General features: G+C 43.5%; 1 protein-coding gene across 3 annotated transcripts in view; it reads left to right on the top strand.

The window, feature by feature from the left end:
• IGSF5 (immunoglobulin superfamily member 5) overlaps positions 1-25496 on the top strand; it is a 70816-nt gene that overhangs the window by 9243 nt on the left and 36077 nt on the right. For 2 of the 3 annotated variants that reach the window (XM_029579017.1, XM_029579016.1), the window contains exon 3: positions 11476-11790. In XM_029579017.1, the coding sequence (XP_029434877.1) occupies positions 11476-11790 (315 nt within the window). Of the gene's footprint in view, positions 1-11475; positions 11807-25496 lie in introns of those variants that run through there. The other variant, XM_029579018.1, reaches the window with a different exon arrangement.

Genomic DNA, 25496 nt, shown 5'->3' with positions numbered 1-25496 from the left:
CTTTTCTATACCGCCTATACAAACAAGAATGCAGATCTAAGCGGTTTACAGTTAAAATACATACATAATCAGAGAAATGGAACTAAAAATAAGCAAAGGCATACAAATAAAAACACAATAAATAAACACAATCAATGAACATTATGGGGACAAAATAAAAGATAAGAGGGTATAAGTTTGTTTTCTTGGGATTGATGTGGCTAGTGGGTCATTTACTAAAGGCTTTCTCTCATTTTGTGTATATGGGAAAAATGCTTAGCAAATCGGGCTCTAAGATAGACAGATAAGTTAGACCTATTATTGAGCATGTCTAAAGTTAGCTAGATAAACGTATCCAACTAACTAAACATTATGGGGCAGATTTTCTAAGGCTACGCGCGTAACCTGAGAAAATCTGCCCCTGCGCGCGCCGAGCCTATTTTGCATAGGCTCGGCGGCACGCGCAAGCCCTAGGTCGCGCGTAAGTCCCAGGGCTTTCAAACGTGGGAGGTCTGGGGATGGGTCTGGGGGTGTGACGGTGGTCCAGGGGCATGTCCAGGGTCAGGGGGCGTGTCCCGAGCCCTCCTCCTTTCCGGCCATGTCGGTGTGTGCAAGATACACCTGCCTCTGGCAGACATAAGAAATAAAGTAAGATAGGGGGGGATTTAGGTAGGGCTGGGGGATGGGTTAGATAGGGGAAGGGAGGGGAAGGTGGGGGGGGGCCAGAAAAAAATTTCCCTGCAAGGTCGATCCAATTTCGGAGCAGCCTTGGAGGGAACGGGGACAGCCATCGGGGCTCCCCTAGGCCTCGGCGCACATGTGTGCACCCCCTTGCGCACGCCGAGCCTGGATTTTATAACATACGCACGGCAGCACGCGCATGTTATAAAATCGGGCGTAGATTTGTTCGTGCCGGGTTGCGTGAACAAATCTATGCCCGGGCATAAGTTTTAAAATCTGCCCCTATCTGGGTATATTATGTCCTTTGAATATGGACCTCTTTTAAATAAAACTACGCAGTAGTTATAGAATGAGGAAATTAGAAAAACACTAAAAGAAGAAGTTGCAAAGGTTAAAAGTTTGTATGAGGCATGGACATTGTTTAAGAATACCATCTTGGAAACCCAGATAAAATGTAGTCCATGCATTCAAAAAATGTTGAAGGAAGATCAAAAGATTGCCAGCATAGTTTAAGGGTGAGACAGTTAAAGCTAAAATACCAAGGTTCAAAAAATGGAAAAATAGGCAAGAGCATTAGCATTTATTTATTGCAATTTTTCTATCTCTCTTTGTCAATTATAAAGGCATTTCAAAGCAGTGTACAATAAACAGCAATCACCCCACTATAAAATCCCCAACTCAAATAAAAATCATATCATACATATCATACAATAAAAATATACCCCCCACTTAGATGTAAGACAGTAATAACACAGCTCAAGAAAATTTGAGAAGAAGCTTGCCAAAGAGGTAAAAATGAATAATAAAAACTTGAAAATTTCAAGTTCATATGAAGCACAAAGCCTGTGAAGGAGTCATTTGGGCTGCTGGATGACCAAGGAGTAAAAGGGGTACTGACAGAGGGCAAGCAAATAGCAGAAAAACTGAATTATTTACCTTGGTCTTTACAGAACAGGATGTTGAGAACATATCCACACCATAGACATTTTTTGATTATGATTCTGAGTAACTAAAACAAATCTCTGTGATAATGAAGGATGTAATAATCAAATTAACAAACTAAATAGTAACAAATCACCAGGACTGGATAGCATCCATCTCAGAGTCCTAAAAGAACTAAACATGAAATTGCAAACTAGTAACCTGTAACCTATGATTTAAAACAGCCACAATACCTGAAGGCTGGGGGGTGGCCAACTTAATGGCAATTTTAAAAAAAGAGCTCCAGAGGTGATCCAGAAAACTATAAGCCAATGAGCCTGACATTGGTGCCAGGCACCATGGTAGAAGCTATTCTTAAAAACAAAATTATTGGCCATAAAGGTGGAAATGGCTTAATGGGGAATAGTAATATGATTTTAGCAAAGGGAATTCCTATTTTGGACTGGTAACATGTAAAAGGAAAAAGAGGAAAGGAATAAATGGTCAGCTTTCCAAATGGAGAAGTGGAGTACACAGGGATTGGTACTGGGATTGGTGCTCTTTAACATATTCATAAATGATTTGGAAAAGGGAACCACAAGTGAAGTGATCAAATTTGTAGATGATACCAAACTACTGAAAAGTGTTAAAACAGCAGCAGATTTCAGGGAACTGCAGAAATACCTTGTGAGACTAGGAGACTGGGCAACTGAAATTTAATGTGGAAAAATGCAAAGTGATGCACATTGAGAAAAATAATCTGAACTACAGATACACAATGCTGGGTTCTGATTGAGAGTTAACACCCAGGGAAAAGGACCTTGGAGTCCTTGTGGACAATACATTGAAATCCTCAGCTCAGCGTACAGTGAAGGTCAAAAAAGCAAATAGAATGTTAGGAAAGATCCGAAAAGGATTGGAGAATAAAACGGAAAATATCATATTGCTTCTGTATTGATCCATGGTGCAACTGCACCTTGAGTACGGGGTGCATTTCTGTTGCCCCATCTCAGGAAAGGCATAGTGGATCTAGAAAAGGTGCAGAGAAGGGCAACAAAAATGACAAAGGGGATGGGTCATCTCTCCTATGATGCGAGGCTACACAGGCTGGGCTTTTTCATCTGGGAAAGGAGATGGCTGAAAGGAGCCACGATAGACGTTTCTAAAATCATGAGTGGGGTGGAACAGGTAAATAAAGGACAATTAATTACCCTTGCAAATAATACTAAAACGAGGGTACTTTCCAAGAAACTAATAATCAATTGATTTAAAACAAATCATTGAAAGTACTTTGTTGCTCAATGCATATAGGACCGGATTTTAAAAGGTGCGCGCGGGCGTACATTTGTGCGCGCAACCTGAAATCGGAGCAGCCTCGGAGGGAACTTTCCTTCCGCCCCCCCCCCCACCTTCCCCTCCCTTCCCTAACCTAACCCACCCCCCAGCCCTACCTAAACCCCCCCCCCCTTTACCTTTGTCCTATAAGTTGCGCCTGCCTCCGGGCAGGCGTAGATTGCGCGCGCCGGCCCACTGCCGGCCTGTGATCCTGGGCACAGCGGCATATGGCCGCTGTGCCTGGAGGCTCCGGCCCCGCCCCGGACCGCCCCGCTCCGTCCCGCCCCCTTTTCAAAGCCCCAGGACATAACTGCGTCCCGGGGTTGGCACGTGTCGCCGAGCCAATGCAAAATAGGCTCGGCGTGCGCAGGAGCAGGTTTTCGGGATTACGTGCGTAACCCTTTGAAAATCCGCCCCATATTTTTTATTTAGTAATTTAATTTTTGTTTTTGTTTAAATATTATGGATGTCACCGTATTGTTTTATTGTTGTGACCTGCCCAGCAGAACAGGTTTGATATGGGCGGGAAATAAATGTTTTTAAATAAATAAATAATCAAGTTGTGGAATCTGTTATCGGAGGACATGGTCAAGGTGACTAGCCAGCAGGCTTCAGAATAGGCTTGGACAAGTTCCTGGAAGAAAAGCCCATAAAACACTATTAGCCAGAGAGATTAAAGAAAGCTACTGCTAATCCTGGGGGTAAGTAAAAAGAAGTAGAGCTTATTTTTTGGCATCTGCTGGCTACTTCTGATGCTGGGCTCGATGGACCTTGGCCTGAAGTAACATGGCATTTCTTATATTCTTATGCTTTTATTAATTGGCCATTGGACCCTAAGGAGGTCATTTTCAAAAGGAATTCAATGCACAAACCCGTTTTATGCATGTAAGTGGCCCTTTTAAAATTACCCGGGATGTCCCGCACATAAAAGTCCAAACACAAAATTGATTTCACGTGTACTTTTACGCACACTAGAGAGAGGTGTCCTGGAAAGTGCAGTTGGGGTAAGGGCCATGATTTAGGCACAAACCTTCGGTTTTTGATAGTGTGCACCAGTGGCATAGCCAGAACTGATTTTTTGGGCGGGCACAAGTTTAACATGGGTGGGCTGTAGGAATGCCTGTCTGAGATCTAGTAGTTGCATTCTTATTGATAAATGATGCCAGCCCATAATACTGCACCCTTACAATGACTTTCTAAGTAGTTTGAAACAGCCATTATGCACCATGCGTGAAACTTTAAAACATTTTACCTCAATTATTTCAATCGCTTACCAGCATTAAAATATTCCTTATTAATCTGTATTCATTTATTTTATACAAGCCGTTAAGCCCGTTAAAACAGGCTACATTAAAAAAGATTTTCGGTCCGTTTTCAGACACTGCACCCGTCTACACTTCTTTTCCCTCACTCCCCCTTCCCCTCGCTCATTCACCTCTGTCACTCATCCTCCTCCTCCTCCCCCTCGGTCACTCACCCCCCCTTCCCTCCCCTGCCCCCACTCAAACTCCCTTCCCTCACTCTCCCACTCCCTCCCCTCACTCTCCTCTCCCCTCCCCTCCCTCTCACCTACCCCTCATTCTCACTCACCTCCCACCCTCAATCTCACTCACCTCCCCCCTCATTCTCCCTCCCACTCCCTTCCCTCACTCTCACCTCCCCCTCATTCTCCCTCCCACTCCCTCCCCTCACTCTCACCTCCCCCCTCATTCTCCCTCCCACTCCCTCCCCTCACTCTCACCTCCCCCTCATTCTCCCTCCCACTCTCTCCCCTCACTCTCACCACCCCCTTCATTCTCCCTCCCACTCCCTCCCCTCACTCTCACCACCCCCTTCATTCTCCCTCCCACTCCCTCCCCTCACTCTCACCTCCCCCCTCATTCTCCCTCCCACTCCCCTCCCCTCACTCTCACCCTCACCTCTCATTCTCCCTCCCACCTCCCCTCCCATTCTCCCTCCCCCTCTTTCACCTCCCCCTCACTCTCACCCTCACCTCTCATTCTCCCTCCCACCTTCCTCTCATTCTCCCTCCCCTCCCTCCCCTTACTCACCTCCCCCCCTCTCATTCTCCCTCCCACCTCCCCCTCATTCTCCCTCTCACTCCCTCCCCTCACTCTCCCCTCCTCATTCTCCCTCCCTCCCCTCCCCCCTCATTCTCCCTCCCCCCTCATTCTCCCTCCCACTCCCTCAGTCATTCCCCATCCACTCTCAATCCCCACTCCCTTCCCTCTCCCTCTTATGCTCTTCAGCGTGGCCTGCTCATGGAGACGGGAGGTCTCCGGGGATCCCTCCCCAGCGTACACCTCAGCTGCTCCATGCCACCACCGCCACATTTCCTCCCGATATCGCTGCCGCCGCCGCTCAGCCCTATTGTAGCTCGGCCCACCTGACACTCACATACTGCCGCTGCTCTGCCCGATATCGTCGCCACCGATCCACCGCTGCTGCTCCTCCCAGCGCCATCTGACCGACATGCTCTCCCGCCCGCGCATGCGCAGTAGAACTGCTCTCTACTGCGCATTTGCGGGCCATCGGTCAGAGCCCATTTATAAGGTAGATTTATTGCAGTTTATAAATGCACAAGTATATCATGTAAAAAGAAAAGATAAACAAACAGATACAATCAATCGTGTAATAAAACAAAAATCAATGTTTTCTTTCATGAATCTTCTTTGCAGAAAGCCAGAAATTATCATAACCACAATAAAATATCATTAATCATCAGAACAGATACAGAGCAGAGCTAGGAAAATTCACATTACAACCAACATGAAAAAAAAATATATTCAAATTCTGCTGTCACCTCAGCAAAAAATATCCCTCCACTGCTTTTTTGTGAAATAACACAAACTCCTGCAAAGAAAGAGACATCTAGAAGCTTGCCATACCATACAATCACAGCACTGACTCTCAGGATTCAAATAACAGCAACCTTATGAAAAAACAGCAATACAAATACTACACCAGGCCCTAGAACACGAATACACCACCTACTGGAGTGAAAAAACAAGTTGGACTGCTGCAGAGAAACTACATGCGAGCAGAAATACTGCACTTCAGTCACACACACACAGGCAAATCAGAGACCGATCCTTACCTAATATAGAAATAAGAGACTACAAATTAGAAATAGAAACATGCAAACAAAGCCGAAATAGAAAGCCAGAGAAACTAGACGCTGAACAGTGGAATACTGAAGAAAAACCAAAATTAAAAAATATAAGAAATGCACATTCCCAAAGATGACATATTCAAATTTCTAAAATCTCAAAATAATAATTTTTTTTTTTTTACCTTTGTTGTCTGATCTTTGTATTTTTCTAATCAGTTGGTCCCGGTCTCTTTTTTCCCATTTTTCCCTTGTCGCTCATTTTCTAATTCCTTTTCAGTGTCTCTCTCCTCCTATTTTTCCCTTTCTCCCTCCCTCCCTCTCTCAAACACACACACACACACACACATGCTTTTCTCACAGACTCCCTCACACACACAAGTTCTCACTCATATGCTCCCTTCCACAAGCTCAAATTCTCTATACACCCACAAGCTCTCTCTCTAACATGCTCTATCATATACTCACACACAAGCTCTCACTCGCTCCCCCCCTCAGGCTCCCATTCTTATACACACACAGATGCACACCCAAGCTCCCATTCTCACCGACATTCAAGCTCCCATTCTCACCCATCCACACACATATTCAAGCTCTCATTCTAACCCCCCCTCCCACACACACACACACACATTCAACCTCCCATTCTCACATATACATATACTCACATATACACCTAGCCAAAATCCTACAACCATCGCCTCGAGGATGAGAAGGGATCTCGCGACGTTATTGCAGCTCCAGCCCTCCTCTTCAGCGTCATGGGAATGGAATCCCCATTATGGCCTTGATTCATCTAAGGCCCTCCTCTTCGCCATTGTGGGGATGGGATCCCATGCTGGCACTACTGCAACAGGCCTCTTTGGGTGTGAAACAGCCCTGGCCCACCAGGCCCATCCGTGGCTACTCCACACGAATGCACATAAACATGCACACACAAAGTTACGTTGGTTGCCAGGAGTGTTTGTCGGCACTGGTTTCTGGTATACCTGCAAACTTTTAAAGCAGATTTACTTGCACTAATTTGCTTAGAAAATTCGGGCTAAAGTCTGTGAGTAAAACGTATCCACAGATGCCAGCTTATGAGAGCTGCTGAAACGCATCCTCCCTATTATAAACTTCACCACAGCTTTAGGATTCCTTTGACTAGAAACTAGATGAGAGCTCCCATAGGAATTAAGGGATTTATGCACTTACATCAGTGTATAAAATCGCTCATTATGATTGCCAAACTCCTCCTCTCTGTCTGTACCACACCCAAACCAGTCCTACATAACTCAGCTTTATCAAAACTGCCTCTCTTTTGATGGAGTCACCCTTGGCTCCGTGTCCTAGCCCCTGTTTCCTTGCTTTGCCTTGTGGCCTAAGGGCCTTCTTACTCCTTTCCCTGCCATTGGGCCTACCTAGGTCTTTCCTTGTTCTGTGGCCTAAGCAGCTCCTTGCCTTGTGCCTAGGAGCCTTACCTTGTCTAGAACATTACAGACTTCCTGCATCACTACCTTCAGGCCTTTATGTTCCTTATTCTATGTTGTCCTTGTCTTCGTCCAGTCCTTGCCTGCACTCCTGCTCCAGTTCTAATCCTTCCCTGCCCTCAAGTTTCAGTTCCAGTCCTTGCCCACATTCAAGCCCCAGTTCCAGTCTTTGCCTGCACTCTGTTCCAGTTCAAGCTCCAGTCCTTTCCTGCACTCACCATGCTGCTGCAGCCCAGCCCTACCGACCACCATATCCCAAGGGCCCAAACTGCAGGGCAGGGGTCTAGCTAGGCAGAAGACCGGCCCATGTCCTGACCTGCCATCCTGTACCACTTCCCGGGAGGTGTAGCCCAAGCCCAGTCTAGCAATCCTTGACACCTTTCCTATACTATCAGGTTAGTTTCTAGTTGAACAGAGTATAAAAGCACAGAGGCTACAAAACACCAAGATGTTTAATCAATAATTGGCTAACAGCGGCTTATCTTTATTTTAACTGCAGAGATGGGAGTAGGCGAGAGGACCATTAATTTTAATGCCTACATATGCACAGGCAGGGCTGGTGGAAGCACTAGGTGAACCAGGAGGCTGCCTAGCCTGCCATACTCCTGGGGGTGCTGGTGAGGGCACTTTCTTCTTTCTGCCTGCGCTGGCCTGAAAAGGACGTAGTATCACATGGGCAGGAAGAAGGAGGTGACTTGGTTGCCATTATCAGGAAAAGCCAGTGCAGCCAGAAGAAACTATGGAACCTTGATGCAGTCAAGAGGAGGAGGAATGGCAAGGCCCAGAAGAAAGAGTATCCCCCCCCCCCCCCGGTCAGAAGCAGCATCGGCTTCCCATTTCCCTCCCTTCCCAGCAGTCAGCTGCAGGAGGGGCAGAGCAGCTGAGAAAGGGCCGCAGTAAAAGCAGCATGGCTTGCAGGGTCGGAAGAAGCCAGGAGAACAGGGGTGACCACATCACCCCTGTTCTCCAACACCTTCACTGGCTTCCAGTCACTGCAAAGATAACTTACAAAACTCTCATACTAGTCCACAAAGCCCTCCACAACCAAAATATGCATTGGTTTAATGAATACATTACATTCCACAACGCCATCAGACCTACAAGACAGCAACACCGAGCAACACTGAATATCCCCTCGCCCAAAGACACTAAGCTCAGCTCCACTAAAGCTCGAGCACTCTCATTAGCTGCCCCCACCCTTTGGAACAAACTCCCCCCCCCTCACTATTACAAGAAGCGTGCCCTAAAAAATTCAAACAAGACCTGAAAACCTGCTTATTCAAACAATCATTCACTGAGCAACACAACACCTCCACATGACACCCTGCTTATTCAAACAATCATTCACTGAGCAACAACACACCCCCACATGAAAACCTGCTTATTCAAACAATCATTCACTGAGCAACACAACACCCCCACATGATGCCCTCTCCCCTCCGTCCTCCCGTCTTTTCTGTCAAAAGTGCCTCTTCTGTAAAAGTAATAAACTCATATGAACATCATAAATGAATAGCTGTTTAGTAAGAATGTGATACCTCCTGATATTCGAGCCTCCCACAATTTCTATGAGAGTGCTCACTTCAAAAGTGTCAATAAGTACAGCGTTAACCAAAGTATCGAGAAGTGGTTTAACGCAAAGACGGCGTTAACCAAAGTGCTGAAAAATGGTTTAACGCAAACTGACCTTATTTATAATCATCGGTATCAACATTCAGGAAAATGTTGATACCAATGATTATAAATAAGGTCAGTTTGCGTTAAACCTTTTTTCAACCCTTTGGTTAACGCCGTCTTTGCGTTAAACCACTTCTCGATACTTTGGTTAACGCTGTACTTATTAACACTTTTGAAGTGAGCACTCTCATAAAAATTGTGGGAGGCTCGAATATCATATGAGGTATCACATTCTTACTAAACAGCTATTCATTTATGATGTTCATATGAGTTTATTATTTTGATTATTACATCATATTTATACAGTTCCTATTTACATTTTGTGTCAAATATTACTGTCTGATGGATCTGGCAAAGCTTAAAGAAACATTCAGTTACTCAGCAGACTATGTATCTAATTTACTACAGCACCAAGCCCTCCTATTAACAACGGAAGTGGCTCCTACTAAAATGGACTTAGAAACGGAATACACTGATACACAAAAAAAACTCATTCGATCTGAACTTCACTCGGCTATGCTAGTACAGTACTTGCAAACCTGAATGTTGATACCGATGATTATAAATAAGGTCAGTTTGCGTTAAACCATTTTTCAGCACTTTGGTTAACGCCGTCTTTGCGTTAAACCACTTCTCGATACTTTGGTTAACGCTGTACTTATTGACACTTTTGAAGTGAGCACTCTCATAGAAATTGTGGGAGGCTCGAATATCATATGAGGTATCACATTCTTACTAAACAGTTATTCATTTATGATGTTCATATGAGTTTATTATTTTGATTATTACATCATATTTATACAGTTCCTATTTACATCTTCTGTAAAAGTGACATGTTGTAAATTGTGTAAGTAATGACTCTGTTTAAGTCTTATAGTTTACACTCTCTGACCTTCTCTCTGTAACTTGCTAAAAATTATGCTGTCATTATTTGTAACTTGTTGAAAATTATGCCTTACTATATGTAACTTGTTGAAAATTATGCCTTCTCTTTCCGTAACTTGTTGAAAATTTTTGCCTTCCTTCTCTCTAAAAGTTCATTGTTTCACTGTAAAGCGCTTGTTGCTGAATTATGTTTTATGTGAACTGATGAGATGTTCCCATTGTTCATCGGTATATAAAAACCTACAAATAATAAACTAATTCACCATCAAAGTCAACTGGAAGATGTCAAGTGAAAACTTCTGGATTTTGAACTGAAGAAATATACAACAGCAATTAGTTTCGCAAGATAAGATATTTTTAATTTGTAAATGTGAAAATTTTTTAAAAATTAAGTATTCCTATGGTGACCAGTGTTTTATGGACATGGTCAAATAATAGGTCATATACACTCTGCAATGTGAGTGTCAACAGCGTCTTGTTGTATGATGGTCACCTGAAGTTTTCACTTGAAAACGTCCTCCAGTTCACTTTGGGGGTGAAATTATTTTCTTTTGGTTTATGGGATTATTCACCTTGAGGGCGGTTCTACTATAGTAGGGTCAAAGGAAGCAGCATCAGCTTCCCATTCCCACTTTTGGCAGTCAAGAGCAGGAGGGGCAGCGCAGCCTAGCCACTGGCAGAGTCTGGTGGGCTATGAGGCTGAAGAAGGAGGCTGCTGCTGCCTCTTTTGCCTTCAAAAGGGTGAGGGGGGGATGTAAAAAAGAAGGTGTTAGTATGAATGAGCATGTGTGTGTTTGTGAGTATGTGTGAGAGAGGGAGAATGTCTGTATGTGAGAGGCAGAGGATGTGTGTGCGAGTGTGAAAGTTGAAAGTTTGTGTGCAAAAGCATCTAGATAAGACAGCCGTTGGGAATCCAACTAACTTAACCAGGCCTGCTGAATATACCCAGATAAGTCACAGTTAGCCGGATACCCATCATCATTTTGCCATTTCCACAGTTTGGCCTGGAGAGGGAGAGAGAGTGAGAGAGAAAGAGGGGGATTACTGCACTATGTACCTACCATTGTGACTATTACTTGAATGTAATTTACTGTGGTAGTAGTAATAAGCATGAGCTGACTCATTGCACTGAGTTTGGCCTTTCTCTAGAAGTGGCAGGCACTAAGGGAGCGATACATTTTATATGGAGAAAAGATGTGCTGTGGCATTGAGCACTGATCTTATGAGTCAGAAGCTCTGTAGAAGACTGCTGCTGGTTTGTGCGTAAGAGAAGCTCCAAGTCTTTGATGTGTGCAGACACACCCTTAGGTGCAGGTTAAAAATGGCTTGTTGACAGTCAGTGTCTACTTATTGCAATGGAGGTCCTTATTGTAGGAGTTCAATGTTTAACCTATCTACATTTTTCTTATTTTGCAGGTGGTGGATTCTGTATAAACATTGTTCAGGGCCCCATTAACAGCACAGTCTTGAAGGGGTCAGTTGCCCGGTTTAACTGCACTGTGACATCTGACTGGAATGTCCTTATCTGGTTGGCGAAAGATTCTCCTGTCCTTACTGTAGTTCCAGCAAGAGCTATTATCTCGGATACTCATTACACACAACAAAATTATTCCAGCTCTTTGTATTTTACCTCCGAGCTAAACATTAATGATGTCACAATGAATGATTCTGGCAAGGTAGAATGCAACCTTCAAACATATGACTCCGCTTATGCCTATCTCTCTGTCCAAGGTTGGTGATGATTCCTGTAAGTGTACCAAGCCCACTTGGGTGAAAACTATTTTTAAGCAGAGAACAAAGTTTGTCAACTGTGTTGTCAACAAAGGTCAACTGACAGTATCAAAATCTGAACCTCATTGGTTTGGCCTCTGTTGGAAACAGGATACTGGGCTTGATGGACCCTTGGTCTGACCCAGCATGGCAATTTATGTTCTTATCATTTTAAGAAAAGATAAACAGAAAGAATACACTATGCTGCTTTATTATATTCAGGTCTTACTCTTCTATAAATCACAAGTGGTAAAGTCATGAGTTAGTTATGGAAACTAGGGATATGCAGTCGGATGATATGAATGTGAAATTTGGTTTGTTTCAGGCCATCCAAACCAAATGAGCCAAAAAGAATTTGGATATTTCAGGGACTATGTCCACGAAGTTCGATCCCATTAAAGTATATGGGGGAAGCAAAGTCAGATAGAGTGGGACCAGTTAGGGAGGAGACAAAGAAAAAGTGGGAGAAAGCATGTTTCAGCACTTTTTCACACTCACAAAAACAATAGATTTCACTGGTCAAAGTTTTTACTTTGCAATTGCAACCACATATATAGCAATACTCATGTATAGTTAGTTTGTAGGACCCACACTCTAAGAGTTTGTATATCAATTAAACTCATTCTGATTTATGGTCCATTTACTTTATTTAATTGTTAACTCATTTTTAAGATATTAGTTTTGTTTGTATATTTCAAAATTTTTCTTAAAACCAGACCGACTTAAGCTGGCTCACTATCCCCACATATAGGTATTTCGTCGGATAAATGGAGCAAATTAATTAGTTTTTTGTCATAATTCCTTATAATCCTTAAGAAACAGTCATGAAACAAACTTCAAAATAATACTCATCTGATGCAGCTAATAGTCCCGACACGATCGTGTTTCGGACCACCCGGTCCTGCCTCAGGGGAAAACACTCCTCAAACGGCTGCACTCCATATCCCGTAGCGACTCCAGTCCAATGTTGTTCATTCTCCAGACATCTGTGGTTAACTCAACAGTTCCTTCTCTTTGCGGTCTGTATTCAGAACCGCATTTGGTATAAAACATGGGGGACCCCCCGGCCTTTTTATCATGACCATAAACCAGAATAAGTTTGATTGATATACAAACTCTTAGAGTGTGGGTCCTACAAACTAACTAAACATGAGTATTGCTATATATGTGGTTACAATTGCAAAGTAAAAATTCTGATCAGTGAAAACTATTGTTTTTGTGAGTGTGTTGCACTTTGTGTGGGTTTCTGGAATACAATAGTTTTTGGGCGGTTTTTTGTGATTCAGCACTTTTTCAACCAGCTTATCCTAACTGGCAGCTGCATGGATTGATTTCAACATTTTTTTAGGTGATTGTGAAACTAAGAGCACGTTGAGCAATAATTGACTGTTTTGTTCTCAGTCATTCCTCTGTTGGATCTCAGAGAGAGAAGGCAGAGGTTTGAAGCTTCATCTGGAAAAGTTCCAAATTTAAAGAGAAATTAGAAAAAAAAAATTTTGGGTTTAAAGGAGAAAGAAAGGTGTGCTCTTACACTCACTGTCACTGTGTCCTAGCTGTGCTGTAAGCAGCAGGAGAAGTGGTAATCTATCTGCCATTTATTTATTTAAGCAGAAGTAGGATGGTGTTTATTTAATACATTTTTATTCCATCTTATGTAAATACAGGGGTCCATATTCAAAAGCCATTTAGAAGGATAAGCTAACAGGTATCCATCTAAATGGCATCCCCGGTTATATTCACCATTTATCTGGCTAAATTCTAGCCAGATAACTGAGTAGGTCTAGAATTGGCCAGCCTAGTGCTCTTTATTAAAATAATTACAATAAAATGTAGGCCTCCCAGCCTGAACCCCTCCTCCCAAATACCAGCCATCCGCTGCCCCATACCCCTCTCCCAACACCTTCAGCATGCAAAACTAAAAATTAAACCACAACACTGGGCCAGACCCTCCCCCTTCCTTCCATCCTTGCTAAATAGAAACCTTAGCTCCTATCTACTGCCCCCTAACCACTCTCCCCCAGCATCTGATGCCACCCAACAGGTACCTTAACTGGGCCAGTTTTCTGCCGGGGTCGCAGAGCAATGCGATCACTGCCGCTTCCAGGTTTACTCTGGTGATAAGTGGAAGCTAGCCCCAACCCTTAAAATGCCAACGATCTGCCTATTTTTCTTTAATTTTTTCCCACTTACACGGCATCCATAGCAGAGGTAAAGTTACGCAGCGGGGAAACTCTCAGTGCTTGAAAGTATTTACACAGACATCTCAGGTACATGCCCCCCCCCCCCTCCCCGCCTACGCCCCATCCTTTTCTCAAAAGTTCTGAGATGTGCGCGCTCTGGGAGATACGCGGGCATCTCGGCAGCTTTTAAAATGCACGCCATGTGCGTGAGCCCAACATGTCCGTGCATCCCCTAATTGCTGCACGTGTCGGGGTTTTAAAATTCATCTTCATATGCCTTGGAGTGCTGCCATACTTCTCTGTCTATGCCTTGGGGTGTTAATGCCACTGCGGGTGCTATTTTGCCTCTCTCACCAAGGCTCGGGCTGTCCGTGTGCGCACTTTGCTCTACTTTCGGTGCCGTGGGGTGTTTGCTAACGCCATTCTTATTAGTGCCTTGGACGGCTGTTGCCTCTGCTGTTGATGGCTGCCAGCAAGTTCACAAACCTTAGACGAAAAACCCGAAAGTGGGCGTTAAAGACCAGATTCATTGCTTCCCTCACTGACTTTAATGAAAAGCAATGAAATTAATGACCCAAATGAAAGGAATGTGCGCCTGATCCAAACCGAACAAAAAGTGAAACAGGAAACTGAACAGAAAAAACAAATCAAACTTTTTTTTTCCATGCATGCCCCTAATGGAATCCCCTCCTCCCCTGAGCGAGCAGTGAAAATACGCTGTCAGAGGGCTTTGGTGATCTCATGGACCACTAGGAAAAGCAAGTGATTCTGTGACATAAATTGCATTTGTTGGCCGGAAATGGCCTGTTGCCCTGCCGCGCTTCCAGGCCTGTGCTTAAAGGGAAGATCACAAACTGCAAATCATAATAAGCATTTTTACCCTCTGTTGTAGGTCTCTCAGGTGTTTAGATCATTTTCTGATGGTTTGTTTCATAAAAACACAACATAAATTCAAAAAAACAATGAAATGGGAACAGAAGAGTGGTCGTCCAAGTAGATTTCAAGAATCTGAAATTCTAATCTTAGGTGATGCAATCAGTCTACATAGTGCGTCGGGCACAGGAGGCAATAATTCTCTTGGAACAGTAACTAATACAGAAAAGACTGAAGTCTTGTAGCTGCCTGCTGAGAATGAAAGTTAATGCTGTCATACTGTGGAAGATTTCTCTATGTAAGGGGTAAGGAAAGGCCCCCCACAGGGGCATAATCAGTCCTGAAAGAGGGCATGCTGGTTGCCCAATTAGGGAAGAAAACATTGGCTACACTGTTGAGCTTTGGTGCCTTGGAGGCACTGCAAGCTCAGGAAGGGAGGAAGCTGCCAGAGTGGAGGGACATGGCTGTAAGCCTCGCAGGGCTTAGCCATGCCTCTCTTTCAGTGGGCCAGGGAGAGGAGCTGCTTCTGCTGTGATGGGCCCTGCTTCCTCTGTGTCAGAACTGGACATGGGAGGAGCCGCTATGGTGTTCCACAGCCCAGGCAGAGCTGCTACCCTCAGGTCTTAGCTCGGAAGGAGACCCTGCCCCTGCAGGGATCCTACCCAGGGAGACAGATCACAACTGCTGACCCACCAGGGGGAAAGGTGAGGTAAGGGAGGAGAATGGGCAAAGAGGCAAGAGAGAATCAGGAGGTGGAGGGGAGTGAGGGAGGAGGTGAGGAAAGGAGAATAAGGGCAAAATTTGTGAAAAAAAAAAAAAAAAAGTTAAATAAATCAAAATATGGGAAAATACAGAAGAGCAGCAAACTAACTGGGTGATGTATCAAGTCACGGTGGCGCTCTAATGCATGTTAAACAGCGTGTATCGCTCGATGTTTGGGATGATTTGCATGGCCCTGCCCAGGGTCCCTCCCCTATTTCAGTGGCCTGCTTTGCATGCAGTTTGCATGCATGAATAATGCAAATGCATGCAAAGATCATTAATAGGCAATTTGTAAATATTTTGTTGCGGCTGACCGAGAAAGTGGAGGCTTGGTAAATGAAACGCGGGAGCCACGGGACCCTAACACGGGTCCTGAGTCTCCCATGTTACATTTTAAAGGCCATGCAAACCCTCAAAAAATTGTCATGGCAAAAAGAAAAAGTTGAGCGGGGGTCAGGGCTGACCTCTGGCTCAACCCAAAACCGCCACTCGAGGTGGTCCCGACCTCCAAAATGTAAAAAAATCACAAAAAAAACGCCCAAAAAATATTGTATTCCAGAAACCCACACAAACTGCAACACACTCACAAAAACAATAGGTCATAGCCCCCCCCCCCAACCCACTCTTCAAAATGCCCTCCTTTGCATTGAAAATAGTGCAGCAATAATGAAATAAGTTTGTTGGGGGTATAGTGCTTCCTTCCCCAAAAGGGAAAAATCTTTGAGGTTCAGCGAGGGATCATCCCTCCCCGCCAAAGGTATTTAAAAAAATCATTGGGGTTCAGTAGGCCTTCCCCCCACACTTCAGGCACCCTCCACCCCCTAACCCTCCTTTCACACCCCTCAACCCTTTAAAAGGTGAATAAGCTCCTGCGATGGGGCACGGGGCACCCCCTTCCACCAGGTTCAATCCCCAGACCTCACCCCTATCATGTGATAGGGGAAGGTCAGGTCAGTGCCATTTTGAAAAATGGCGCCGACTGAGCTGGGTGCAAAGGGGCATCCCGAGCCTCATCGTAGGAGTTTATTCACACAGAGAGACACAGGCAGAAACACCATGCCCAGACACAGGGAGAGAGACACACACACCATGCCTAGACATAGAGAGAGACACACACATAGGCAGATGTAGCCTACCCAGAGACAGAGAGAGACATACATAGGCACACCACGTCCAGACACAGAGAAAGAGACACACCAAGCCCAGACAGAGAGAGAGATGTGCCTTGGCGTGGTATGACTGCCTGTGTGTGTCTCTATCTGAGTGTGGTGTGGAAGCCTGTGTGTCTCTCTCTATCTGGGTGTGGTGTTTCTGCCTGTGTGTCTCTCTCTATCTGAGTGTGGTGTGTCTGCATGTGTGTCTCTCTCTATCTGGGTGTGGTGTTTCTGCCTGTGTGTGTCTCTCTCTATCTGGGTGTGGTGTTTCTGCCTGTGTGTGTCTCTCTCTATCTGGGTGTGGTGTTTCTGCCTGTGTGTGTCTCTCTCTATCTGGGTATGGTGTGTCTCTCTCCGTGTCTGGGGCTGGGCATGGTGTGTCTGCCTGTGTGTGTCTCTCTATGTCTGAGCATGATATGTCTCTCTGTCTGGGTGTGGTATATCTGCCTGTGTCTCTCTCTCTTTCTGTCTGGATGTGGTGTGTCTGCCTGTTTATGTTTCTTTCTGTGTCTGGGCATGGTGTGACTGCCTGTCTGTGTCTCTATCTGGATGTGGTGTGTCTCTCTCTATCTGGGTGTGGTGTGACTGCCTGTGTGTGTCTCTCTCTCTGTCTGGATGTGGTGTCTCTTCCTGTTTGTGTCTCTGTCTGGGTGTGGAGTGTCTGCCTCTGTCTCTCTCTCTCTCTCTGTCTGGGTGTGGTGTCTCTCTCTCTGTCTGGGTGTGGAGTGTCTGCCTGTGTGTCCCTCTCTGTCTGGGTGTGGTGTGTCTGCCTGTGTCTGGGCATAGTGTATCTGCCTGTGTGTGTCTCTCTCTATCTGGGTGTGGTATGTCTGCCTGTTTATGTCTCTCTCTGTGTCTGGGCATGGTGTGTCTGCCTGTGTGTGTGTCTCTCTCTCTCGTTCTACGTCTGAGCGTGGTATGCTCTCTCTCTCTCTCTCTCTCTCTCTGGGTGTGGTGTATCTGCCTGTGTCTCTCTCTCTTTCTCTCTCTCTCTGTCTGGGCATGGTGTGTCTGCCTGTATCTCTCTCTCTCTGTGTCTGGGCATGGTGTGCCTCCCTGTGTGTGTGTCTCTCTCTCTGTGCCTGGGTGTGGTGTGTGTGTGTCTCTCTCTGTCTGGGCATGGTGTGTCTGACTCTTTCTCTCTCTCTCTCTCTGTGTATGGGCATGGTGTGTCTGCCTGTATCTCTCTCTCTCTGTCAGGCCGATACAGTAAAGTCCGCGGGAGAGCATGGTGTGTCTGCCTGTTAAATATATATGTATATATATATTTAACAATAAATAAAGATTCTTAGGAATATTATATAATATTATATAAAATATATTAGTGGTTCAACCTGTATGTTTATATACAGGATGAACCACTAATATATTTTATATAATATTCCTAAGAATCTTTATTTATTGTTAAATGTTCACTTATAAACAATATCCAGATGCCTAACTAGACTCATATATGCTAACTACTATTAGTGTTGCTCCCATACAATGAATAAAACTTAAATAATTAATTTAAAACAGTTCTAATGGAATGCTTATTTTTATATGTAAAAATGTCCACAAATGATCCCAAAACGTAAAGAGACCATTATATATAACAAACTATGGAGTATTAAATCCAACTCCACCTAAACCAGATCAGTCTCCGAAGGCATACCCATAAATGTCTCAATGCAGACTTCAAAAAATAATAAATGGTGAGACTGGTATATTTTTTATATCATATCACATAGCCATCAAATCTTGTAGGACCCTTACTCATAGAGTCAGTATCAAAATCAAACTCTCATTTGGTATAGGGTCACTTTACTTTATTTCAATCCAGTGTATTTTGTTCACTTTTTTATATTATCTTTTTTTGTTAAAGTAAAACAAGTCTCTCAACGTGCTGATAAACTGTGAATTATATAAACCATAAGAACAAACGTGAATTTGTTTGTGAAACGATGATGTAGATGTCAAATCACAATCAAATATATTTCAAAAAGGAATACTCATCGCAAAATCAATCGAAGGTCCTGAATCCCGACACGATCGTGTTTCGAACCGCAAGGTCCTGCTTCAGGGGAAATGACTCATAGAAACATAGAAACATATATAGAAACATAGAAATGACGGCAGAAGAAGACCAAATGGCCCATCCAGTCTGCCCAGCAAGCTTCCCTCATTTCTTCTCCCATACTTATCTGTTTCTCTTAGCTCTTGGTTCTAATTCCCTTCCACCCCCGCCATTAATGTAGAGAGCGGTGGAGGAGCTGCATCCAAGTGAAATATCTAGCTTGATTAGTTAGAGGTAGTAGGAGTAGTAACCGCCGCAATAAGCAAGCTACACCCATGCTTATTTGTTTTTACCCAGATTATGTTATACAGCCCTTATTGGTTGTTTATCTTCTCCCCTGCTGTTGAAGCAGAGAGCTATGCTGGATATGCATCGAAAGTGAAGTATCAGGCACATTTGGTTTGGGGTAGTAACCGCCGTGACAAGCCAGCTACTCCCCGCTTTGTGAGTGTGAATCCTTTTTTCTTCTCCCCTGCCGTTGAAGTTATGCTGGATATGCGTGAAGTATCAGTTTTTCTTTTCCCCTGCCGTTGAAGCAGAGAGCTATGCTGGAAATTCGTGATGTATCAGTCTTTCTCCGATGCCGTTGAAGTAGAGAGCCATGCTGGATATGCGTCGAGAGTGAAGTATCAGGTACATTTGGTTTGGGGTAGTAACCGCCGTAACAAGCCAGCTACTCCCCGCTTTGTGAGTGCGAACCCTTTTTTCTTCTCCCCTGCCTTTTAAGCAGAGAGCTCTGCTGGATGTGTGAAGTAACAGTTTTTCTTTTCCCCTGCTGTTGAAGCAGAGAACTATGCTGGATATGCATTGAAAGTGAAGTATAAGAATGGAGTGATCAAGCTAGTTGAAAGGCATCAGGAATAGAGGAAGGTGGAGGTAGTAATCTGGATATTTGGTTTGGGGTAGTAACCGCCGTAACAAGCCAGCTACTCCCGTCATTGTGAGTGCAAATCCTTTTTTCCACATTTCCTCATGCTGTTGAATCTTAGAGTGATGTTGGAGTCACAGTAACCATGTGTATGTTTATTGACTAAGGGTATTGTCTCCAGGCAGTAGCCATCATTCTGGCGAGTCACCCACTCTTCATTGGCGGCCTCTTGACTTTATGGATCCACAGTGTTTATCCCACGCCCCTTTGAAGTCCTTCACAGTTCTGGTCTTCACCACTTCCTCCGGAAGGGCATTCCAGGCATCCACCACCCTCTCCGTGAAGAAATACTTCCTGACATTGGTTCTGAAACTTCCTCCCTGGAGCTTCAAATCGTGACCCCTGGTTCTGCTGATTTTTTTCTTATGGTAAAGGTTTGTCGTTGCCTTTGGATCATTAAAACCTTTCAAGTATCTGAAAGTCTGTATCATATCACCTCTGCTCCTCCTTTCCTCCAGGGTGTACATATTTAGATTCTTCAATCTCTCCTCGTACGTCATGCGATGAAGATCCTCCACCTTCCTGGTCGCCCTTCTCTGTACCGCTTCCATCTTGTCTTTGTCTTTTTGTAGATACGGTCTCCAGAACTGAACACAGTACTCCAGGTGAGGCCTCACCAAGGACCTGTACAAGGGAATAATCACTTCCCTTTTCTTACTCGATATTCCTCTCTCTATGCAGCCCAGCATTCTTCTGGCTTTTGCTATCGCCTTGTCGCATTGTTTCGCAGACTTCATATCATTAGACACTATCACCCCAAGGTCCCTCTCCTGCTCCATGCACGTCAGCCTTTCCCCCCCCATCGAATACAGTTCATTCGGATTTCCGCTCCCCATATGCATGACTTTGCACTTCTTGGCATTGAATCTCAGCTGCCATATCTTTGACCACTCTTCCAGTTTCCTTAGATCCCGTCTCATTCTCTCCACTCCTTCCGGCGTGTCCACTCTGTTGCAGATCTTAGTGTCATCCGCAAAAAGACAAACCTTACCTTCTATCCCGTCCGCAATGTCGCTCACAAAGATATTGAACAGGACCGGTCCCAACACCGATCCTTGCGGTACACCACTTAAAACTGCTCTCTCTTCAGAGAAGGTTCCGTTTACCATCACACATTGTCTTCTGTCCGTCAACCAATTTGCAATCCAGGTCACCACCTTGTCACTCACTCCCAAGCTTCTCGTTTTATTCACCAGTCTCCTGTGCGGAACCGTATCAAAAGCTTTGCTGAAATCCAAGTATATGACATCGAGCGCTCTTCCTTGGTCCAATTCCTTGGTTACCCAGTCAAAAAAGTCAATCAGATTTGTCTGACAGGATCTTCCCCTGGTGAATCCATGTTGCCTCTGGTCCATCAATTCTCCGGACTGTAGATAGTTCACTATTCTCTCTTTCAGCAGAGACTCCATTACTTTTCCCACCACCGAAGTGAGGCTAACCGGCCTGTAGTTGCCAGCCTCCTCCCTGTTCCCACTTTTGTGAAGCGGGACCACCACCGCTCTTCTCCAGTCTCTCGGCACCACTCCCGTTTCTAGGGATCTATTGAACAGGTCACACAGCGGACCCGCCAGAACATCTCTGAGCTCCCTCAATATCCTTGGATGAATCCCATCAGGCCCCATGGCTTTGTCCACTTTCAGGTTCTTTAGCTCTTCCCACACATTTTCTACTGTAAAAGGATTTTCATCTATTCCACTTCCCTCCAGTTTCTTGTTGTGTAGAGATGGTCCTTCTCCAGGGTCTTCTTTAGTGAACACAGAGCTGAAGTATTCGTTTAATATTTCTGCCATTTCTTCGTCTGTCTCCACACATTGATCATTACCACCTTTCAATTTCACTATACCACTTTGGACCTTTCTCTTTTCGCTGATGTATCTGAAAAATGTTTTGTCACCATTTTTTATCTCCTTGGCGATCCTCTCTTCTGCTTGATTTTTTGCCAACTTGATTGTTTTCTTCGTCTCCCTCAGTTGATACAAATATTCTTCTTTGTGCTCCTCCCTTTGGGATCCTTTATATTTCTTGAATGCTGTTCTTTTAGCTTTAATTTTGTCAGCCACCTCCTTTGAGAACCAGATAGGTTTCAATTTTCTTTTGCTTTTCTTTATGTTTCTAACATATAGAGCAGTTGCCTTGGTGATTGCTCCTTTTAGATTGGTCCACTGCTGATCCACATCTCTCTCGTTCTCCCATCCTTTAAGTTCTTCCTCCAGGTACTTTCCCATTTCCTCAAAGTCTGTGTTTTTGAACTGTAAAACTCGGGTCTTTGTGGTTCTTTTCCCTATTCTATTAGTGATATTAAACCATACCGTTCGATGATCACTGCTGCTGAGGTGGGCGCCCACCTGGACATCTGAGACATTATCTGCATTATTGAGCAATAAGTCGAGTATAGCACCTTCTCTCGTGGGTTCCAACACCATTTGTTTGAACAAAGATACTTGCATGGCATCCATTATTGCTCTACTATTTTTAGTTTCTGCAGAGGGGATTTTCCAGTCTACATCTGGCATATTAAAGTCACCCACGATCACCACTTCTCCCTTCTTACCTATCTTATGGATGTCTTCAATCAGATCTCTGTCCAGCTCTTCCTTTTGGTTTGGAGGCCTGTAAACCACTCCAATATAAATGGACACTCCGTCATCTTTTTTTAGGTCGACCCATAGAGCTTCTTCTTTACCCCCAACTTCCTTGTAGCTCAGATGCTTGGATGTTGTTTCTGACATAAAGAGCCACACCTCCCCCTTTTCTATCCTCTCTGTCCTTCCTTAACAAGTTATAGCCTGGTATTGTTGTATCCCATTCATGAGATTCTGTGAACCATGTTTCTGTGATAGCAACAATGTCCAATTCTGCCTCAGCCATTAGGGCCTGCAGATCTGGGATTTTATTTCCCAAACTATGAGCATTTGTGGTCATAGCCTTCCAGGTACTCTCTTTAAGGTTATTGCTTTTCCTGGACTCCTTATGAGATATTAGTTGAGATTTGTTATTCACTTTACTCTTTCTGTTTGTAGTTGTGCCACTGTTGACAGAGTTATCCATCTCAATTAGATTTTTCTTTTGGTTATGGATCTTGAAATACTGCATGCATTGTGTTTTTTCTCTCTTTTCTGGTAATACTGCAATGTTTTTTTCAAGAACTTCCTCAGTTTTTAATATAGAGAGGGCTTGTTCTTTTTGCATTTGGTACATTGTGTGTCTCCTTATCACAGGTCTAATTCTACCAGAGCCCACTGTAATCCTGGATTGTAAAGAATTTCTTAATGACCTGTTTGAGTGGGAGGGTGTACCTGTTGGCTGCTCATCTGTCAAGAATGGATGACTTTGGGTCCTACCTGAGCGTAATGGATCTCCTTTTCTTGACTCATGGTTTTTCTGTGATATTGGGGAATTATTATCTGTGTAATGCAATGTGGGTGTAATACTTTTAATTGAAGCTAATTGAGCTTTTATCTCAGTCAGCTCCATTTTCAAGGAAGAGAGTTGTGCACAAATTGGGCAAGCTCTAAGTTTCCAGATGCTTTCCCTCAGAATAAAGGCTCTACAGCAGTTACATTGGATAGTCCTCATCTTGGTAGTTTGTGATTTGTATTTCCTTGACTGTTACCAATGTACTAATTTATCTCGCTGCCAATGGGAAGTTAGGCAGTCTTTATTAGAAAACAAGCCCCAGGGGTGGGTGGGTAGAGGGGTAGGGAGGGAGGGAGTCAAACAGTTTAGCCTGGGACAAGCTGGGTAAAGTAGGGCACTTCTGGACTGTTGCCTTTGCTTTTGGTCAATTGTTTTAAAAACAGTCTTTATGCCCCAATTTATAGTTTGAACCGATTTTTTGTGCCAACTAACTCCAAGGGAGAGTTTAAAAGGTGTTTTAAAAGCTGGAGAGCTGTCTACTTGGAGGTTTCTTTTTTTGGTTTTTTTTTTTTTTTTTCCCTTCTAGCTTTATTCAAACAGCAAATCAACTTACTATAAAGAAATGAAACACAGACTATAAAGAAAATTAAAAACAGACAGGAATAATCACAGAACCTTTCTACAGTAATAGTAATTACTTTCTACAGTAATAGTAATAACTATAAAGAAATGAAACAGACTAAGAAAACTAAAACCCACAGGAATAATCACAGAACCTTGCAATAATCAAAAACCTTGCAATAATCAAAAATATACTTAGCCACAATGCAGAGTTCACAATGTAATATACACGTCCACCAGGAGAAAAACCCTCCAACTTGTGCTCAGGAACACAATGGCTCCCCTCCTCTACGAATACCTTGCTCAAGGTCTGGGACACACCCAATTCAGTTAGATTACGTCACTTCTGGACTGTTGCCTTTGCTTTTGGTCAATTGTTTTAAAAAACAGTCTTTATGCCCCAATTTATAGTTTGAACCGATTTTTTGTGCCAACTAACTCCAAGGGAGAGTTTAAAAGGTGTTTTAAAAGCTGGAGAGCTGTCTACTTGGAGGTTTCTTTTTTTGGTTTTTTTTTTTTTTTTTCCCTTCTAGCTTTATTCAAACAGCAAATCAACTTACTATAAAGAAATGAAACACAGACTATAAAGAAAATTAAAAACAGACAGGAATAATCACAGAACCTTTCTACAGTAATAGTAATTACTTTCTACAGTAATAGTAATAACTATAAAGAAATGAAACAGACTAAGAAAACTAAAACCCACAGGAATAATCACAGAACCTTGCAATAATCAAAAACCTTGCAATAATCAAAAATATACTTAGCCACAATGCAGAGTTCACAATGTAATATACACGTCCACCAGGAGAAAAACCCTCCAACTTGTGCTCAGGAACACAATGGCTCCCCTCCTCTACGAATACCTTGCTCAAGGTCTGGGACACACCCAATTCAGTTAGATTACGTCACTTCTGGACTGTTGCCTTTGCTTTTGGTCAATTGTTTTAAAAAACAGTCTTTATGCCCCAATTTATAGTTTGAACCGATTTTTTGTGCCAACTAACTCCAAGGGAGAGTTTAAAAGGTGTTTTAAAAGCTGGAGAGCTGTCTACTTGGAGGTTTCTTTTTTTGGTTTTTTTTTTTTTTTTTCCTTCTAGCTTTTTTCAAACAGCAAATCAACTTACTATAAAGAAATGAAACACAGACTATAAAGAAAATTAAAAACAGACAGGAATAATCACAGAACCTTTCTACAGTAATAGTAATTACTTTCTACAGTAATAGTAATAACTATAAAGAAATGAAACAGACTAAGAAAACTAAAACCCACAGGAATAATCACAGAACCTTGCAATAATCAAAAACCTTGCAATAATCAAAAATATACTTAGCCACAATGCAGAGTTCACAATGTAATATACACGTCCACCAGGAGAAAAACCCTCCAACTTGTGCTCAGGAACACAATGGCTCCCCTCCTCTACGAATACCTTGCTCAAGGTCTGGGACACACCCAATTCAGTTAGATTACGTCACTTCTGGACTGTTGCCTTTGCTTTTGGTCAATTGTTTTAAAAAACAGTCTTTATGCCCCAATTTATAGTTTGAACCGATTTTTTGTGCCAACTAACTCCAAGGGAGAGTTTAAAAGGTGTTTTAAAAGCTGGAGAGCTGTCTACTTGGAGGTTTCTTTTTTTGGTTTTTTTTTTTTTTTTCCCTTCTAGCTTTATTCAAACAGCAAATCAACTTACTATAAAGAAATGAAACACAGACTATAAAGAAAATTAAAAACA

This window comes from Rhinatrema bivittatum, chromosome 15, assembly GCF_901001135.1.
Source record: "Rhinatrema bivittatum chromosome 15, aRhiBiv1.1, whole genome shotgun sequence".
Classification (NCBI taxonomy): Eukaryota; Metazoa; Chordata; class Amphibia; order Gymnophiona; family Rhinatrematidae; genus Rhinatrema; species Rhinatrema bivittatum.
Note: the sequence above shows the minus strand (reverse complement) of the source record. Positions and strands in the feature narration are given on the sequence as shown.